General features: G+C 45.3%; 1 protein-coding gene and 1 pseudogene across 1 annotated transcript in view; both read right to left on the minus strand.

Annotated features, from left to right (window-relative positions):
- stx18 (syntaxin 18) overlaps positions 1-18,231 on the minus strand; it is a 179,974-nt gene extending 161,743 nt beyond the window's left edge. Inside the window, exon 1 of the mRNA XM_072495507.1 lies at positions 18,041-18,231. Within this exon, the coding sequence (XP_072351608.1) occupies positions 18,041-18,193 (153 nt within the window). The 5' untranslated portion in view covers positions 18,194-18,231. The remainder of the gene's footprint in view (positions 1-18,040) is intronic.
- On the minus strand, positions 3,903-4,256 carry LOC140408209 (dolichyl-diphosphooligosaccharide--protein glycosyltransferase subunit TMEM258 pseudogene; annotated as a pseudogene).
- Positions 18,232-20,220: the final 1,989 nt, after the last annotated feature.

Consider the following 20,220-nt stretch of genomic DNA (forward strand, 5'->3'; position numbering starts at 1 on the left):
AGACCCTCAGTATTACTGTGAAACTTTTGGTACCAGCCAACAGTTATTCATTTTCACGATCAGAGCTTCTAATAAACATGCATAAAAATGTGACTACACTGTTCATAGTTAATAATCCTTTCAGCTGTGTTTTTGTAGGATAACAGTACAATCCTATACACATTAGCTATTTGAAGTGTCAATTTGGGTACAAAAAGTCTTGAACATAAAGTCAAGAAATAATTTAGAGTTAATGTGTTGAATTTTTACTAAATGCACAATTTTAAAATCATGAATGGAGTTTACACAATTAAGCTTATGCAAAGATTTGGTTGGTAAATACATAATCACACGGCTACTAAGGCACAGAACAACCGCGGTTTCATTCCTGGTCTGTACTTTGTTAGCCCGGGCAGCAGTGTGCGTACTAACAGTTAGCTTCATTGTACCTCAGTTAGAGAGGTTGGAAGGGGAAAAAGCCTGATGGTTAGGGCTAATTTCTGATTGTGCATGGACAGCATCAGTCGATGCTGAGTTGGCAATCATAATTGAAAATCTGCTGATACTTTTAGATCAGATAGGAATGATCACTCCAGTGAAGCAGTAGATGGTGACCACCACCCACAGTGCGTGCCTCAACAAATGGTCAACCCCTTCAGAAAAGGAAGGGGAGAAGGGAAACAATCTAGTCAACAGATCATAAGTTTGATAGTGCAATAGAACTTGAAGGTATATAACATCACCTGGCAGATACACCTGACAATATTAAAAGAGTTTTTCATTCTCCCAGGACAGAACTCGTGTAAACCAAGTGCATGATTCCTATATATAGTGATATATATAGTGACTCTATCATGATACAGTGCAGTATCTCCTCTAATAGCCAACAAAACAAACCTGAATATCACTTCTAATCAATCAGAGGGTACAACATAGAACATAGAACAGTACAGCACAGAACAGGCCCTTCGGCCCTCAATGTTGTGCCGTGCTTTGTCCGAAACCAAGATCAAGCTATCCCATTCCCCGTCATTCTGGTGTGCTCCATGTGCCTATCCAACATGTTTTGCCAAAAGACATGACAAATAGAAATAGCCAAGTATTACCATGACACTACAAGAAGAAACAAAGAAATAAAAGTGATTTTTGTATTATTGTAGATAAATCAGAGGCTGAGGTGTAATTTACCTGGTAACCTTAGGCTGAAACGTTGGTAAATTAATCAAATTTTACTTTTGCAGTTTATGATGTCCTTTCAACTTAATGGACCGAGTAATCTTCCATGGTGTAGCAACCACCTTTGCATTGCTATTCTGCTCTTTTTTAATTATCTTAGATTGGAGCTCCAGATGAGGGTAGCCATGTGGTCAGGGAGGTCGGGGGTGCAGTCGGAGTAGTCAGGACTCCCAGTGGGGATTAGAACTATAGTTGCTCAGGAGTTGGAACTATTTTTAATCCTTCTAACTTTTTCTGGGTAACTATTCTGCTAAGTAACTAAATCGTAGTTTCGGAGGGTTACAGACTCAGGAGAATTGCCCAATGGAAGTTGAAGCTTCCTGGACAATTCTCGTGTAGTCAGTGCGTGGAGACGTCCGAGGGGACCCCAGCGCATCTACTGGGGTACGACCATTCAAGAGAACGGAAGATCTGGGCTAAAATGTTGTTGTTCAGGAACACACTGCACATTGTATGTTCATGCACGGCAATGAAATACCAATTTCTTCTGTGATTACAATACAGAACAAAGAACTTTACATTGAAATGAAAGTAGTTCAAGTGCAATGACTTTTTGGGCAAGATGAATGACTGAACAAAAACTTCTTACAATAAACCGTCCATGGTTTGTTAACACTGTTTTTTACAACATTAAAAGAAAAAAAACTGTCAAACAGCAAATAGTCATTTCATTTCTTTTTATCCTACTGTCTTCACAGTTTGAAGGCACACTTGCAGACATTTTCAGAAAGCTAATCAATGGTACAGCAGAACAAAAATCAAGTGAGTTTTCTGTAAATGTGATCATTTAAAATTTACCAGTTGCATCATTTTGACCAGCATTTACAACCATTACTGGTCCTGAGATGCTCATTAATGGCCATAAACATGTGAGCAAATTGACACGGGCACTATTATTACCAGTGTACTGTAATCTGCAGGCACTATGGCATCATGCTTATTTTGTTTGTAGCATTACAGTACTTCTAGGAAGTTGTCAGCACTCCAGCAGCACTCCTTTTAAACATTTCCGTAGTCTGTGGTTGTGCTAAATTTCTGAGTATATGTCAGAGTTGTTTAACTTGGTGATCGGCCACCGTTAGAGAAAATTAGCTATTGACTTTGGAGCAGTTCCATTATTTCCCAATCATTTGCCATATAGCTGGAGAATATCTCTTCTTAAAAACTTAACATGATGTTATTTTTTCAATGAATTAAAGCAAGCAAAAACTGTGGCGGAAAGTTAATTTGAACCTAGAATAACATTGCAAATATCCTACAGGAGTATTAACAAAATTAGAGATGTGGACATTTTTCTAGATTGAAGTGTGTCAGATCCGCATAGAAAAAACTGAGAATGTGTTAATACAAAATTTCTGTTTTTAGATTGCAATCCACCTTCAAATTATCCCATCAGTAATTCAGAAACAGGGTGCTGGTATAAAACAATGAGCTACATATGCTGATGTTTCATGTTTCTGTTCAGCAGGGGAGTGAAACCAATTGGGCAGCTCTTGCAAAGAGACAGCACAGGCAAGCTGGGCTGAATGGCTTCCATCTGGAGGATTCGATGATTCCATGCCCCGTATGCCCAATTGAATTATTGACCTTTCTTGTGTTATAATCAGCATGTGGAAACCAGGAATTTACTCAGAGGGAATGAAAGGGAGAATAGCTCACAAACTTCATACTATGTTAGGCTCAAGAACAGTACAAGTGCTTCTATATAGGGAGTACAAAAACTCTTTAGGACAACCTGAGAATCCAAATCTAAATTTGTTTGCACAAAACATCTAGAATTCATAAAAACTAAGAAGCATACGCAGGGCGGCACGGTGGCACATTGGTTAGCACTGCTGTCTCACAGAGCCAGGGACCCGGGTTCAATTCTGGCCTCGGGTCACTGTCTGAGTGGAATTTGCACATTCTCCCCGTGTCTGTGTGGGTTTCCTCCGGGTGCTCCGGTTTCCTCCCACACTCCAAAGATGTGCACGTTTGGTGGATTGGCCATGCTAAATTGTCCCATAGTGTCCAGGGATGTGTAGGCTAGGTAAAGGAGTTATAGAGATAGGGCGGGGAAGTGGGCTTGGGTGGAGTGCTCTTTCAGAGGATCAGTGCAGATTCGATGGGTGGAATGGCCTCCTTCTATGAATATAAGTGCACACATGGTGAAGAACGACCTCCAAAATGTCTCCAACTTCGGGCAGGACCATAACATGTATAACATAATATGTATGTGATTGGCTGGGTCGCTCCCACACAAATAACTAAATAACTGACCCCCCCACCCCCCGGCGCATCCTTGACTTCGGCAGATTCGCCCTATACACTAACTTTAGCTGTAAAAACCACAGCCTCATGCGTGAGATTGAGGCATTCGCCCTCCGCAATACATCACACCACAGCCCCTGCTCCAGCGCCATCCCCAACTCCTCCTCTCACTTGGCCTTAACCCCCTCCAGAGATGCCATATCCTCCCCCAAAATCCTCCCATAGATTGCCGAGATGACCTCCTCCAGCCCCATCACCAATAGCACCCCCTCCAACAACGAGGAGGGCAGTGCCACCTGAAAAGTCGGAAAAAACTTTTATTCCCACCTCATTATTGACTAGAATTCAGTCAACATGGGAACAGATCCTTTTTTTAAAAAAAAGTTTTTATCTTTGGTTTTGATAAGAACATATTCTGTACAAAGTCCAGGTCCTACTCAGCGTCTTTTGAAGAGCTGCTGCTTCTCGAAGATCTGGTGATATATGTACATTACAGTGGTGTGGAAACAGCACTTCCTGATGGAATGATGCCTCATATTTCTTCCCCGCACACTCCCAGCTGCCCTCATTACGTAGATTCGAACCCATAGGAAGAGGAAAAGTACTCCAAATCCAATAAAAAGAGAAACCATGAGGGAAATCAGCAGCTCTTTGTAGATATCCCTTGTGTATTTGGCAAATGTTACCTCACATACAAAGAACCATGCAATGAAGAACATGCCAGTTGCAAGAACAACCATTGTCAAGTGCAGGAAGATGGCAGGATTGAATGGGCTTATATATCTGGTCATGACCTAAAAAGAGAAAAAAATGGAGCTGCAGGCTATGTTTCCACAGCTGAGTCTTATTGTCTCTTAGTTAACAATAATTGGCATCATTAGTGGCAGGCAGATGATCCCTCACCGAGTCGCCATCATTCACGTGGTTAAGGAGCATAGCGACGCACTAGCGTGGAGGCTGACGGTGCTACATTGTGCATGCGCCTACCTCCGATCCAGATCGCAACTACCACTTTGGCAGAGGTGCAGATCCCAAACCTTTTAAAAATCCATCTGTAGCTTTGTTTTACATAGCAGCTTAGGACTTAGGAGTAGGAATAGACCAATTGACCCTTCAAGCCTGCTCCGTCATTCGATAAGACCATGGCTAATCTGGTTGTGGTCTCAACCCCACTTTCGTTCCTGGTCCCCAATAACCCCCAACTCCCTCGTCTGTCCTTTGAAGCAGATTAAATCATCTTTTTATGCCTGAATGCACTAGAATTGTTTCTTTTGAACAATCTCTGGTTTCTCTAGCTTTCTGAAATTCTATTTTCTAATCAGCTCTCAACTCATAGGGCAGCGAGGTGATGGAGTGGTTAGCACTGCTGCATCACACCGCCGAGGACCTGGGTTCAATCAAGGACCCGGGTCACTGGCCTTGTGGAGTTTACACATTCTCCTAGTGTCTGCGTGAGTCTCATCCCAACAACCCAAAGATGTGCAGGTAGGTGAATTGGGCACGCTAAATTGCCCCTTAATTGAAAAACAAATGGATTGGGTACTCTAAATTTTTTTTTTTAAAAAGGATACAATTCACAAACAAGAATGTCACAAACGTCATCCAAACTCTTACAGCAACATTTTGTTTCTTGGGCCCACTGCCATTATAAACCGAAGAATCACATTTATGCAGACAGAAAAATTGGAAATAATTCATAAACGTTTTGCAATTTACCCTCAAAACTATCCGTCAGCTGTCTGAAATCTAACCAATAATTATTTTCCCCAGAGGTCTATCTGTTGTCAGATGCCAAGTATTTCAGTTCTGCCCTCTTCCTGCAGTTATCCCACTTCGCTCAGTCATCCATTCTGACATTTCGCAAATTATGCATCACCATCTAAGCTCTGCAATGTCTTTCTGTGCCGCTATTCCTGCCTGGCCCCAGCGTCCATTTAAATAAAAAACACACTGACATTTTTTTGAGGCACCAAACGTCCCAATATTTAAACTAAGACAATTAGAACAAAAAGGTCATGAAGGGGTATGGGTTGCGTCCAATGAAGCGCCTTGGGATATTTTTTGTCACACCAAAGGCACTACATAAATACAATTTCTGTTATTATACGAATAGAGTCAGCAATCGTGGCAATGCTTTTTGGTTACGACTTTCTTCCTTTCATTTCAGGAATTGCCACATATTACCCAAAGGGCAGTTTTACCAGTACGAAGTCTTACAACACCAGGTTAAAGTCCAAGAGGTTTATTTGGAATGGCGAGCTTTCGGAGTATAATTCCTTCATCAGGTGAGTGAACAGGTAGGTTATACAAACACAGCATGTAACCTACCTCTTCACTCACCCTACCTCTTTACTCACCTGATGAAGGAGCTACGCTCGTAAAGCTCATGATTCCAAATAAACCTGGACTTTAACTTGGTGTTGTAAGACTTCTTACTGTGCCCACCCCAGTCCAACGCTGGCATCTCCACATCACAGTTTTACCAGTAACAGGGCGAAAAACTAAACAGAGAGAAATGAAGAAAGAAAATACTAGAAATGCAGAACAAATGATAAGGCAGTGATTGGTTAAAATTTCTGGGGTAACTTTCCATCTGAACTACTTTGTGAAAATGTAGAGCTGATTAAATTACAGACAAGATAACACTTATTTACTGCTGTTGTACACAGTATACGACTGTTGCTGAGCAAATCCAATTGCCTCCCAAAACCAAAACACAAACAAGTTTAAAGGAAGTGAGCTATAGAATGTACCCACATTGGGTTATAAACACTTCTGAAATGTATCCACCATTACCAAAGCAATTAGTGGTACAAAAACTAAACTGCGGCTAAACAGGCATCTCTGCATTCATTATTGAATAAATACAAAGATGGAAAACTATACAAAAGATTAAAACCTGATGTGCGATTCTGAAAACATACAGCTCAGTTTCATGCAGCAAATGGATACAAGGGATCAAGAGGCATGAAAATTAATTGGAATCATACTCCTCCAGCTATCTTAATCGCCCATTGCCACCACAAATTGGGAGGTAGTATCCAGGGATCACAGTGGGAATTTCTGAAGGGTATATGTTGCACACCTAGGGAAAATATCTCAGGTTGCTTCCAGAATTAACAGCGGCTACAGCAAATGTATGTGGATTGTTATGCGGTGAAGGAGCATCTGTTTTGGCAGTGAAACAGCAATCCTTACAATAATTATGGCAAACCTCACACAATCATAAAGAGCTGATTCTCAAGAAACCAGATCCGAAAACAAACTTCCTACCGTCATTTCAGATATGTTGAAGCAATCTGTAAAGTTTAAACATCCCATAGGCAAATTTAATGTGAAAGTTTAGACATGGGCATAGACTAGGAAAATTTCAAGCCCAGGCTAAATTAGCTGATCTCAGCCTGGGCTGTTAGGGGCAGCAGCAGAATAGTGGCCACGTTTTTGCTGCCGAGGTGGGTAGGTCGAGTCTGGAAATTTTATGGATTGCTGGACCCAGCTCCAAAATGGGCAAGTAGAAAGTGTCCCACTTTGTGTGATTTGTGCTCCGAGAGGGCGGGGCAGGAACGAGTCAAGCACGCTGCTGACAGCTAAGAAAAAGCATCGGCAGATTGGGGGGGGGGAGGGGGGGGGGGGGTGCCCAGGCAGGCTGGTTAGAGGGTCTGCCTCATTGTTCCGGGACTCAGTTGTTTCAGAAAGTGTTTGCCCCTATAGTCCTCACCCCTCACACTCCTTCACCACCTCACCCCCTTCCCTATGGCCCTTCATAATGCTCATGCCATCACCATGCCAACTCATGCCCCCATCCGTCTCCCATGGCTTCTCACAGCCCATGCCAATTTCATATCGCCACCCATCCCACGAGGTGTCACATACTCTCCCGTGCCAACTTCATAGCTATTCAACCAGTATCTATCTTGGGCAGACTTCAGGAGCAATGTGGAGATGAAACAAAATAAACTGCTACCAAGTTATATAGCTGCACACTTGAAAAAAACAATTCCCATTCACAAAACCCATTCGAATTTGTAAATGTCAAGTGGTTATCTCTTATAAAAACAAACTTCTAATCAGACCCCACAAAGACAGCTATTCCTTCAATAACCTATTTAAGCTGTCAATCAAACTATGATCCCAGAAGTCCCTGCTGAAATAATTGTAGCTTTAGAAACTAGGCCAACATTCATAATGAGATAATAATAGCCCATGGAGAAATAGCAACAAAGAACTCTCTTGAAACTGCTCAATCAGGTGCTATTTTTTCTAACCTCCAACAGATGGCCTATTTCTCAAACTAGCTCAGCAGAGGGTATTGTTTTTACTTCCAGGGACACTTGTAGTTTTTTTTTAAATTTAAAGAGTAGGAGATTCAAACAAACTTTAGATCATAACAGTTATACAGACGTTATTCACCCTTCAAGAGTGTTTTATGCCTACTCCATCAATTTGTGATACCTACACAGCAGGTTAAAGTCCTTGCAAAAGCCAAAATGGAGTCCCAAAGTTCAAATGGTTCTGCTGAGTTCAGATATCCCACCTGTGTGATTCATGTGCCGTCTCCTTTCTAATGGCAAAAATTAGATGTGTCAAAAATGGAGACTTCTGCCCCCCATATTTAAAAGTCCCAACTCTGTGAGAATCTGGCCCCAAGTCTCTGTACCTTTAAGCTCAAAGAAAGGGAGAAGAACAGAGAGAAGAGTGCAAAAAAAAAACAACCTCTAAACAGAAGCCAGTGCACCCGATACTGAAACAAAAACAGGAATTACTGGACAATCTTAGCAGGTCTGACAGCATCTGTGGAGAGAGAAGGGTGTTAATATTTTGAGTCTGAATGACTGCTCCTGACACTGATACTTGCCAAATACCTGCAAAGAGCAGAATTAAAGTTGTGATGGTTCCACAGCCTGCACACAAAAAAAAAAAAATCGGAACACTAAAAAAAGTCCTGCACCTTGGAAACTATACTACCATAGGAATCTCCTTTTTCTAGAGTTGGAAAAAAAAGAAAACGGCTATTTAGTTACTCAAACTGCAACAAAAATATTTATATAAAAATAAAATCCATCTGTCATGCTGCAATGACGATCTTTTCTTCGGTCCTAAATCTTCTCTTGCTCCACTGCTCTTGATAACAAGAGATTCGTACTGGCACGCAGTCCATGAGGCTGGCCGCCCTCTAGGACCTCAAACAAGAGACATAATTCATACCTTATCCAAAACATGAGTGCTGGCAGGTTATTTATCTCTGGAGAGCATCAGTGCAATTCTCAATCCTGCCTCGTCACACGATCCAGGAATAGGCACAAACATTTCCAGAAAGTGAAGTGAGCAACTACGGGAGCAGCCATCTCAGGCACTTGATATCCCTTCCCCTTCGCGGCCAAAAATGAAAATTAAGCAGCCGCCAAACAGTTTGCGATGCAACCTACCCGCTCCCATGGGCGAAATAGGGATCTCGCTGCAGCGTGGCGAGAAACCAATTAATCACCACTTAAGCACCATTTCTATACAATTAACGAGAGTGACCCCATATCCAATGGCCTCCCGTCAATCAGCGGCCGCCCCAGCAAGTGGCCATGTTGGCGTCGATTAGTACTCCTTTTGAAAAATGTGAACCTGGCGGAAGGGCTTCTGTGGGGAGCCAAGGAGGTGAATAGCCATCTTTGTTCACAGGCAAAGAGCCTAGGGGTGCTGGGCTTGCCACCCAGGTGCTCGGTCGGGGATCTTCGGCTGGAGGAGGCAGGTCCTCCACAGCGGTGAGACCTGCCCTGGTGAGATGGGCAAAGGGTCCGGGAATCAGCCTATATTGCAGAGGAAGGACGTGACAGAGGCATCATAATGGTTTTGCAAAAAGGTGTTCAATATGTTTTACAAACCCCACTCCCGATGGTGTGTCATCCCCTACCTATGAGGCTTGTCACCCGGTACCCCCTCCACCCAGCCGATGCCCTTAGGGCCCTGGGGTTCACCTTGGGATGGAGGGGCAACTGGTTCAAGCCACAGCATCATCTGGCTCTGCCAGCCCTGACGGTTCCCATGGTCTGCACCATGGTGTCGACACCCTCAGCGATGCTCCTCAGTGACTGAGACATGCTCTGCAGTGCCTCAGCCATGCCCACCTGTGACTGGACAAGTTCCGCTGCGCCTCGGACAGTCCCATCTGAGAGCGGGATATGTCCCGCAGATCTTCTTTAAGGTCGGCATGGTACTGTGTGACAATCCCCAGCAAGTTGGACGTTCAGCCGAGACCCTCAGCCATGGTCGTCTCTGACTGTGCGACGCCTGGGACCTTCACCAGGTTTTCCACTGCAGTCACCATCCTAGCAGTGTTGGCCTTGGTGCCACGCACTGCTGGCAACATCCCCTGCGACTCTAGCCTCTGGGACTCCTCCAAGTGACTATAGATCTGCTGGAGTGACACTGACATCTCCCTCCGAACACTCAGGTTGGGCCCCATTGTCTCCATCACCGCTGTACCACAAGCTCAGCATCAGACTGGGACCCAGATGGGTCCTAGGATCTAGCAGAGCTCTGACTGCTGTCTCCCCTGTGGGTTCCTGCCGCCACCTGATGTGCATCATCAGCGGTGTGGTGATCACCAGATTGTGCTCCAAAAGCCTGTCCACTAGCATGTCCCACCGAGTGTGTGTATCTGCGCTGGTGGCGGGTGGGAATGACAGCTGTGCCCCGATTACGGTTGCATCCTCAGAGCTCTCCTCTGAGGTGTTCTTCTCAGAGTCAGGAGAGGGCGTCGCCCGGCACCGTCGGCTGAAGGACTTGCAGGAGAATGGGCATGTGGTCAGTGGGAGGGCTGGGTCAGTCAGTAAGGCAATCACTACTCATGTTTGACAGGACCTCTGGGTGGAGCCCGGTGGTTCCTCACCTCTGCGGCGTCCACCAGCCTCCACGTGGGTGACCGATCTGTCCTCGGCCCCACCGCTCACCTCCAGGGCCCGATTCTCAAAAGGAGGTGAGGATTCTTATGTCTGACACCCCTCCGCCAGTCTGGGCCCCTCTCCCGATGATTATGGGAGAGCTTTTACTGAGGAAATAGGGAGAGGGCATCGGTAGCCACACGCGTTGTTCACAGTGGTGGGAGAGGAGGTGTGATGGTAGGGTTGGGAGGGTGGAGAGAGAGCTGGGGATCGCTTGGAGAGTTGGGGGTGGATGATCCCTTGGGGGAAGGGGTGGGGGGAGGCCTCTGGTGTCTACTTACTCATGCTGCCTGGTGTAGGTGGTTGACCTTCTTCCTGCACTGTTGGCCAGTCTTCCTGGTCAAACTCCCCGATCTGACAGCTGCCACCACCTCATCACAGGCAGCACTGGCTGCCTTGGGGCTCACCCTCCGGGACCCTCAGGGGAACAGCACATCCCTCCTGGCCTCCACCATGCCCAGGAGCCTCCCCAGATCAGCGGCTCCGAATCTTGGGGCCGATCTCCTGGGTGCCATTGTTGCGAGCTGGCTGGGGTTGGCTGAGCAAGTGCACTTCACGTGCTGCCCGATCTGTTTAGTGGGGGGCCGACGAATACATTCCCGGTGAATCAGCTGGCAAGCCTTCATGTGCGGCGAGAAGCGAGTGAGGCCTCGTTAAATGAACTGCGTTGCTGGCTGCGCGCTGGGCCAAGCGGCGGGAAGCTCGCGGCAATTCCCACTAGCTATCACACTTAGAAATGCTTCCGAAGAATTGCGCCCAATATCTCAAAGCGGCCCCAACCTGCCAGCTTCCAGACTCAACAGAGGTAGTATAACTTCCATCAATTTCACTCTGCAAAAATGCACGCGCACAGGGCCAACCATTCAATCTTCTCATGTTTTCAGGTCATAGAAGTCTCATTGCTGATGGAGCTCCCTTTATGTCTCCTCTTCCATGTTAGTCAGCCTGCCCAAAGCTCTTTGTTCTCATTATCATAGAATTTACAGTGCATAACAGTGCATACAGCCCCTAAAAATAAGTGCTCCCTGACAAATTCCTCCTCTTTCAAGTACCATGCCCCAAGAGGGTGTTAGAAACCATGGGCTTCCATTCGAGGAGTCCATAATTACTCTTGGCAAATACTGCAGTGGTTTGCAATTGTTTTCTACAGAATGGGTGACCAGGAAGCTCTCCCACTCTTACCACCTGCCATCAGGGGTATTGGAAGCATTTACAAGTAACTGCTTGCTTGTCTGGCCTGCCACCTTATCAACATGTCTACTGATCGACTCACAACTGCTTCTTCCCTCCTACAATATTTGTACTATTATTTCCAGATGTTTTCCCACTCCCACCACATCAAGCCTGTTGGCCTAAGTCTCTGATATCAGGGCTTGCTCTGAAGCTGCAAGATCAAACAATAGTGAATGATAAATGATGTGAGACACTCCATCATGATGTCACTGCTAAAGATTAGCAGATGCAACACAAATATAAGCTGCTTGCCTGAAAATAATGTCCATTGTGGGGGTAGGTAAAACTGACACCCTGCTTTTAATTTTTTTTTGTTTCACCGGTCTTGCTCAGCTTCAACAGTATCATCTGTCGACGAATCACTAATTCTTCATCGACCCAAACATCAGCATAGTTTTCCCTTGCAGTGTATGTGGAAGAAGCTGAAGTCAACTTTACGGGTTGAAATAAGCAGCACTGTAACTATTTACTACGGAGTAAACTATTGCAATGTTGTGAGATAACGTAACTGTGGTAAATTTATGATAAAATGAATAGGTCAATGGTTCCATCTGTGCAATGATTTACTCAGTAGCTTTTAGAGAACAGATTTTGCACTTCAGTTACATAAGCCCCTAACTTCAGTGAAGTCTGCAGTACGTCAACAGGAACGTACAAGAAATCTACCATTCAGACTTAAGGCCAAATCACAGCTCGAATTTTAAAAGGAACTGAAAGAGGAAGATACTTCAATAAAGGATGAGGTGTGCACAATCAAGCACACTTGTTTTGGTGAAGCTTTTGAAGAAAGAAAGAGGTCATTATTACATTGCTATTCCTGGGAGCTGGTTATGTGTAAATTTGCTGCTGTCTCTCCCATGTTACATTTCTGTGACTACACTTCAAAGTTACTTCATTAGGTCACTGTCTATGTGCAGTTTTCACATTCTCCCAGTGTTTGTGTGGGTTTCGCCCCCACAACCCAAAGATGTGCAGGGTAGGTGGATTGGCCACGCTAAATTGCCCCTTAATTGGAAAAAATTAATTGGGTACTCTAAATTTTTTTTTTTAAGTATTCGACTTGAGTTGGTAAATTCAGAGTCCAGACTGTTGAGATGAACATTCTCCCAAGGTTTTTATTTCTGTTTCAATGGCTTCCTGTTTTCTTTGCCAAATTTTTCTTTGCCAAGGTTAACAAGTTAATCACCTCTTTTATTTCGGTGGGTAAGTCACCGAGAATTCGTAGGGTATTTCTTCAGAGGAACCGGCAGTCGGGTGCCTGGCATTACCCAATTTCTTGCCTATCACTGGATGGTGAATATTGAGATGGTGTTGGGGCGGTTGGGGGAGTCAGATTCTGTTGGGGGAGTCAGATTCTATATGGGTCAGATGGAGGCGAGTTTGGGTAGGGAGAGCGAGTGTACGGACTTTGGTATTCCTCGAACCCAGTGATGATCTCTACTTTAAAGATATGGAAGCAGGTTAGGCAGCATTGCAAGCGGAGTGCCATGTCATTGTTGGCCCCTATCTGCGGCAACCATTTGGTTGTTTGTCTTCAGGTCTGGATGTAACATTTAAATTGTGGGAAAGAAAGGGCCTGGAGCATGTTAGAGATTTGTTCATGCTGGAACGGTTTGCTAGTTGGGAGGAGCTTTAGGTGAAATTTCAATTATCAGGGATGCACTTGTTCCACTACTTCCAGTTACCCAATTTTGTCCGGAAGGCTTCCAGTTACCCAATTACGGAATGCCTGTCCTACATTTCCCTTAGCTGCAACCCTCCCAAGCTGAGGAAAATGCTATTGCTTGCTGGATCTGGGGGATAGCATTTCAAATATTTGTGGGAAGAATATGTCAATGAAAGCTGTCCTGCTGGACCACGTGAGGGAGAAGTGGGAGGGGGAGCTGAGACCTATTTTTGATAAGGACATGTGCGGTGACATCCTTCATAGGTTGAACTCCACTTACTCCTGTGCACGGTTCAGCCTGATTCAGCTTAAGGTGGTACATAGGGCTTGGTAAACTAAGACTAGGATGAGTGGGTTCTTCGCAGGTCAAGTATGAGTGGTGCTCTTGTGGGCCCACTAACCACATGTTCTGGTCAGGTCCAAGGATGGTAAGCTATTGGGTCTCCTTCTTTAGCACCATATCAGCGAATCTTAATACTGATCTGGGGGCAGCACAGTGGCGCAGTGGTTAGCACTGCTGCCTCACGCCACCGAGGACCCGGGTTCAATCCCGGCCCACTGTCCGTGTGGAATTTGCACATTCTCCCCGTATCCAGGGTGAAGGCAGATGTTCTTGCCCTTGCCTCGTTGATTGCCAGAGGAGAGTTCTGCTGGGATGGGAATCTTCGCTCCGCCCAGTAGCTCGGCCTGTTTGGATGACCTCATGGAAATGTTATATCTGGGGACGGTCAATTACACCGTTACAGGATCAGTGGAGGGGTTCTACCCGAGGTGGCAGCCATTCATTTCCTACTTTAAAGAATTAATCACCATCAGCTATCGGGGGGGGGGGGGGGGGGGGGGGGGGGGGGGGGGGGGGGGGGGGGTATTGTACTATTTGATTTTCGTTTTCTGGGCTGTTTGATGTTAATGTCTTGTTTGTTACAAATGAAAATTTTTCAACAAAAATATTTTATTTTTTAAAAGGTGAGATTTGGGGCACAATTCAGCAACCCCATTGCAGAATCCTGCGAGAGTCCCAAATCGGGTTCCTTTCCGGGAGGATCACTGGTCACCCGACTTGTTCCGTCTAACGTGATCTGGATCTCGCCCTCACTGGCGAATGGCTCATTTAAATATGTGGATGCCAGATTCACCCAGTCCACGTTTGGTGGTCTTCCACCCCCGCCCCGTTTAGTACTAGTCCATACAAACGTGGACAGTGCAGCTGACTGGCACTCCCCCTGCACCCAGGCACCGCCAGCCCAGGCACCCTGACAGTGCCACCTGGGCACTGCCAGGGTGCCCAGGTGGCAGGTCGGCACTGGGGGCCCTTGCCAATCAGAGGTGGAGAGTGAGGGGAAAATCGGGGTTACCGATCAAAATGGCAACCCGATATGCGAACAGCCGCTCCTGCTGGCCTCTAAATGCGGCTTCAGTACAGAGAAACTCACCGAGGCCAAATAAAAACGGCAAAGTGCCGTTGAATAGTGGGGTGCAGCTGACGGGAAACACCCTGCTGAACGTCTGCTGAATCGCGCCCTTATTGTCCAAATGCTATAAACTGTTTGACAATTAAAGAAACATGGCCATGTAATAATGATAATGAAATATTTTGTTATGAAAGAAAAATAGGGCTATTTGTATCCTTAAAATTCAACTTGCCCAATCATTTTGGGACAACAATCAACAAAGCTGAACAAATGAGCTAAAACAACAAAATACAAGGCAGAGAAACATGGTTAAACAATCTTGTTCTTTGGCTAACCGGTACCTTAACTGCTGTATCCAGTTTTGATCAAAGCAAAAGAGAACTGGTACAGTGCAGCATGTGATTGATGCCTATTGTTAGAGGAATTAATTGGAAGGAAAAAATGGGATAAACGTGTCTCTTTGGGGTTGAAAGAAAACAAGTGAGAGACAATCCCACTGAAATATCCAAGGTATTAAACTGCAGGTAAAAGGTAAATGAAAGACCATTTTAAGGTAAAGCATGTTAGTGTGACAAGAGGCGTTGATCCAAACAATCTACAAAAATCATTGTTATATCCACTCAAAGTTAGGTTCTGTTAATCACTTACCTATCTCTTCCTGACTGAAATCACAAAGTCCTGTTCCCACTCAGTTATTCATCCATTAATTGTTTGAGAATATTCAAATTATATCAGAATAGAAAGGAACTCTGCTCTGGTGAAAATATGCTAAAAGGCAAAGAGAGGAGCTTTTAACAACTCAAACTCTCATTTTTATTGCACCTTCTCCCAACCACCAATATGTACAACACCTGTTAACTTAGCTCAGCACGGTGGCGCAGTGGTTAGCACTGCTGTCTCACCCGCCAAGGTCCCAGGTTCGATCCCGGCTCTGGGTCACTGTCCGTGTGGAGTTTGCACATTCTCCCCGTGTTTACGTGGGTTTCGCCCCCACAACCCAAAGATGTGCAGGGTAGATGGATTGGCCACGCTAAATCGCCCCTTAATTGGAAAAAATGAATTGGGTACTCAACAATTTTTTAAGAAACTTAGCTCAGCTAGTAGCACTCTTATGCAAATCAGAATACTGTAGGTTTAAGCCAGACTCAACTTAAACACTTAACTAAGCCCGACACTCAAGTGCAGTGCTGAAAGTGTGTTGCATTTGTCAATTTTGATGAGGCATTACTCTGAGGCCCCATCTGCCTATGCAGATCAGTACAAATAATCCCATGGTACTATTCATAATCTCGGACAAAAGTTCGGCACAACATCGTGGGTCGAAGGGCCTGTTCTGTGCTGTATTTTTCTATGTTCTATGGGTATAGTGGTGCTCTCAGTATCCTTGGCAACATTTTCCCCCCACCCAATACAGATTGCATAGTTATTCAGTCGTTTGCACTTGTTGGACTTTGTTGTGCACACACTGGCTGGCATGTTTGTCAACACAACTGACCGCACTTTAACAATAAGTCAACTAAAGAAACCACTGGCTGTGAAGCGATGTCAGGCATGATAAGGCACTATATAAATGCAAGATTTTCTTATTACGGTGTCTTTACCACCACTACCACTATCTCATTAATTACAACAGAAATCCAAGCAAAAAAAAAAATAATTTAAATTATAAAAGCTATTCTCAATAAAGTTCAACAGATTGTTAGAGGTGTGCCCATGACTACTGGTTACAAATCGGCCAGAATACCCAGATGCCTGTTGATGAAGGGAATGTCAGGGTCATGTATGAAGGGATCAAAAAGACAACACGGAAATCAGCAAAGAAAACAGCTCCATTGAAAGTAAAAACAGGAGAGGTCATCACTGACTGCAATGAACAGTTGGAGAGATGGGTGGAATGCTACCTTGAGTTGTACTCGAGGGAGCACACAGTCTTGAGGAAACACTAGACACATAGAAAGCCCGTCTGACATGGCAGAGCTGGATAACAAACCCACAGATGAGGAACTCACTATGGGCAAAGCTCCCTGTGCTGATGATATAGCGCCTGAACTCATCAAACATGGGAAACCAGCACTCTTGCAGCATCTCCTCTGTCTCTGCTAGAGGGAGAGGGCAGTGTCCCAGGATGTGTGTAATGCAGAGATTGTAGAAAAACAAAGGTGCGAGATTGTAGAAAAACAAAGGTGACGCAATAACTATTGAGGCATCACCCTGCTGAGTATCGTGGGAAAACTATTTTCCTGTTTTGCCCTTGTCAAACTGCAGAACCTGGCTAAACGCATCCAACCCAGATTCTTTGGTGTTTTCTGAACCGGAAGATCTCTAATTGACATGATCCTCTAAGTCCGGCAGCTGCAAGGTAAATCCAGTTAACAAAGGAGACCGCTATATATTGTCTTCATCAATCTCATATAGGGGAATCAGGGGTTATGGGGAGAAGGCAGGAGAATGGGGATGAGAAACATATCAGCCCTGATTGAATGGTGGAGCAGACTCAATGGGCCCAATGGCCTAATTCTGCTCCTGTGTCTTATTGTCTAATTCTACTTTGTTAGGAAAAGCAAGCCTATTTAAGCCGCTTGAGAATAATAGCCCACCAAAATTCCTCAATTTGATCTTCTCTTTCCATGACAACATGTTGGGCAAGGTCAGCTATAATGGGGCAACTTCAGAACCCTTTGAGATCTGCAGTGGGATCAAACAGGATTGTGTTCTCACACTGGCATACTTTGGCATATTCTTCTCTTTCTTGCTGTCATATATCTTCAGGTTGCCTACAAACAACACCTATTTACATTCCAGAACTGATGAAAACCTATTCAGCCTTGCTCGCCTATGATCCAAGACAAAGGTGCACCAAAACCTCCTCAGAGTTGCTCTGTACTATGATGCCGCGCTCACATTCCATAATGAGGAACACCAACAGTAGCAAAAGGCCAGACTCTCTCACACCTGCAAGGAGCTTGATTGGACCATCAGGATGAGGATCCGGGATGGTGCCATCCCACCATCTATCCGCATCATCGACAATGTGATGTTGGAACCACACCGGGTAATGCTTAACACAGAGCTGACCACCATGGCGCAACCCGATGGAAGGCTACCATTTTATCACATTGCTGTTTGTGGGTGCTTACTATGTGCAAATTGGCAGCAGTTTTCAACATTACAACAATGACCACATTTCAAGAGTGATGAATTAGCTGTAGAACAGTTGGGGCATCCAGTGGCCGCGAATGGCTCTACAAAGATGAAAGGTTTTTCCTGCTTTCTGTACAATGCCTTCCTATCCTCCTCCAGTGTTTACATTTCTCTCTCTCTTTAGCACTCACCACTTCTCTAGCCCGGGCTGTGAATTCGGCCCTGCTCCTCCCCTTCCTCAGGATCTCCTCTTTCACCGGTTCGCCATTGACCCCGATCGCCCTGTTCCGAGTTTTGACCGTTTTCACACTCGCCCTGAACAGCAGCGTGATATCGGCCGCCATTTTCCCGTGCGACACGTCACCAGCCGGCAGGTCATCACAGCGCGACCCTCCCTCAGCTGCCGCGCGCCGTGAACGGCGAAACTTCATCATCAGGGGCCCGGTTCGGCGGCGTTATGCAGTGACGTCCTCTTTGTGCGTCGGGAGGTTTCCTGTCTTGGGAATTAAGTTGGCGTGAAAACTGGCGGCGAGACCAGGAGAGACAGTCGGGCTTCTCGGGATTTGTGCGTGTGGTCCGGTGGAAAAGAATACGTCGCATGATGGCCCACGTTATAGTTTCTGAGGAAACTTAATTCCCAGGATGTTACTGAATAAGCCCGGGGTTGCCGTGGAGACCAGGACACACAACCGTCCTCCCCTCCCCCCCCCCCCCCCCCCCCCAACATTGACTTGAGTTTCATTGTTTCTGACAGAGAAGCTACAGCATAGGAGTAGGCCATTCAGCGCATCGAAGCCGCACCACGACTAGTTCCTCATCTATCATATTATACCTTCGTTGTATTCTACTTCTGGAGTAGTTTATTGTGTATTCACGACTACCTCACTGTATTTGTGGATCTCCCACCATGTTGTGAATTCATTGGACGTGGAATACTGCTTTAGACCCGTCTCTTGAAATTCGGGCAATTGTAAATGCCTGTAAATTCATCATAGAACATTACAGCGCAGTACAGGCCCTTCGGCCCTCGATGTTGCGCCGACCTTTGAAACCACTCTAAAGCCCATCTGCACTATTCCCTTATCATCTATAGGTTTATCCAATGACCATTTAAACACCCTTAATGTTGGCAAGTCCACTACTGTTACAGGCAGGGCATTCCATGCCCTTACTACTCCCTGAGTAAAGACCCTACCTCTGACATCTGTCCTATATCTATCTCCCCTCAATTTAAAGCTATGTCCCCTCGTGCTCGACATCACCATCCGAGGTAAAAGGCTCTCACTGTCCACCCTATCTAATTCTCTGATCATCTTGTACGCCTCAATTAAGTCACCTCTTAACCTTTCTAAAGAAAATAACCTCAAATCCCTCAGCCTTCCCTCATAAGATCTTCCCTCCAAACCAGGCAACATCCTGGTAAATCTCCTCTGCACCCTTTCCAGTGCTTCCACATCCTTCCTATAATGCGGCGACCAGAACTGCACGCAATACTCCAAATGTGGCTGCACCAGAGTTTAGTACAGCTACAACATGACCTCATGGCTCCGAAACTCAATCCCTCTACTAATAAAAGCTAACACACCGTATGCCATCTTAACAACCCTCTCAACCTGGGTGGCAACTTTCAGGGATCTATGTACATGGACACCAAGATCTCTCTGCTCATCCACACTACCAAAAATCGTACCATTTGCCCAGTACTCTGTCTTCCTGTTATTCCTTCCAAAATGAATTACCTCACATTTTTCTGCATTAAACTCCATTTGCCACCTCTCAGCCCAGCTCTGCAGCTTATCTATGTCCCTCTGTAACATGTTACATCCTTCCGCACTGTCCACAACTCCACCGACTTTAGTGTCATCGGCAGATTTACTCACCCATCCTTCTACGCCATCCTCCAGGTCATCTATAAAAATGACAAACAGCAGTGGCCCCAAAACAGATCCTTGTGGTACACCACTAGTAACTGGACTCCAGTCTAAACATTTCCCATCAACCACCACCCTTTGCCGCCTTCCAGCTAGCCAATTTCTGATCCAAACTGCTAAATCATCCTGAATCCCATGCCTCTGTATTTTCTGCAATAGTCTACCATGGGGAACCTTATCAAATGCTTTACTGAAATCCATATACACCACATCAACTGCTTTACCCTCGTCCACCTGTTTGGTCACTTTCTCAAAGAACTCTGTAAGGTTTGTGAGGTCGATGGAGCAGGTTCTGAGATCTTGGTCATGATGGGCTGCGTGACGTATGTCCACTGGCGCATAAGTTGTGCTGGGTAACTGTCCCGTAACGAGTGTGTGTATGATATTGGTCCACTTCCCTTGGTATTCTAGGTGGTGAAGGTTCCAGGTTTTGAAGTTGT

Source organism: Scyliorhinus torazame, chromosome 3 (genome assembly GCF_047496885.1).
Source record: "Scyliorhinus torazame isolate Kashiwa2021f chromosome 3, sScyTor2.1, whole genome shotgun sequence".
Classification (NCBI taxonomy): domain Eukaryota; kingdom Metazoa; phylum Chordata; class Chondrichthyes; order Carcharhiniformes; family Scyliorhinidae; genus Scyliorhinus; species Scyliorhinus torazame.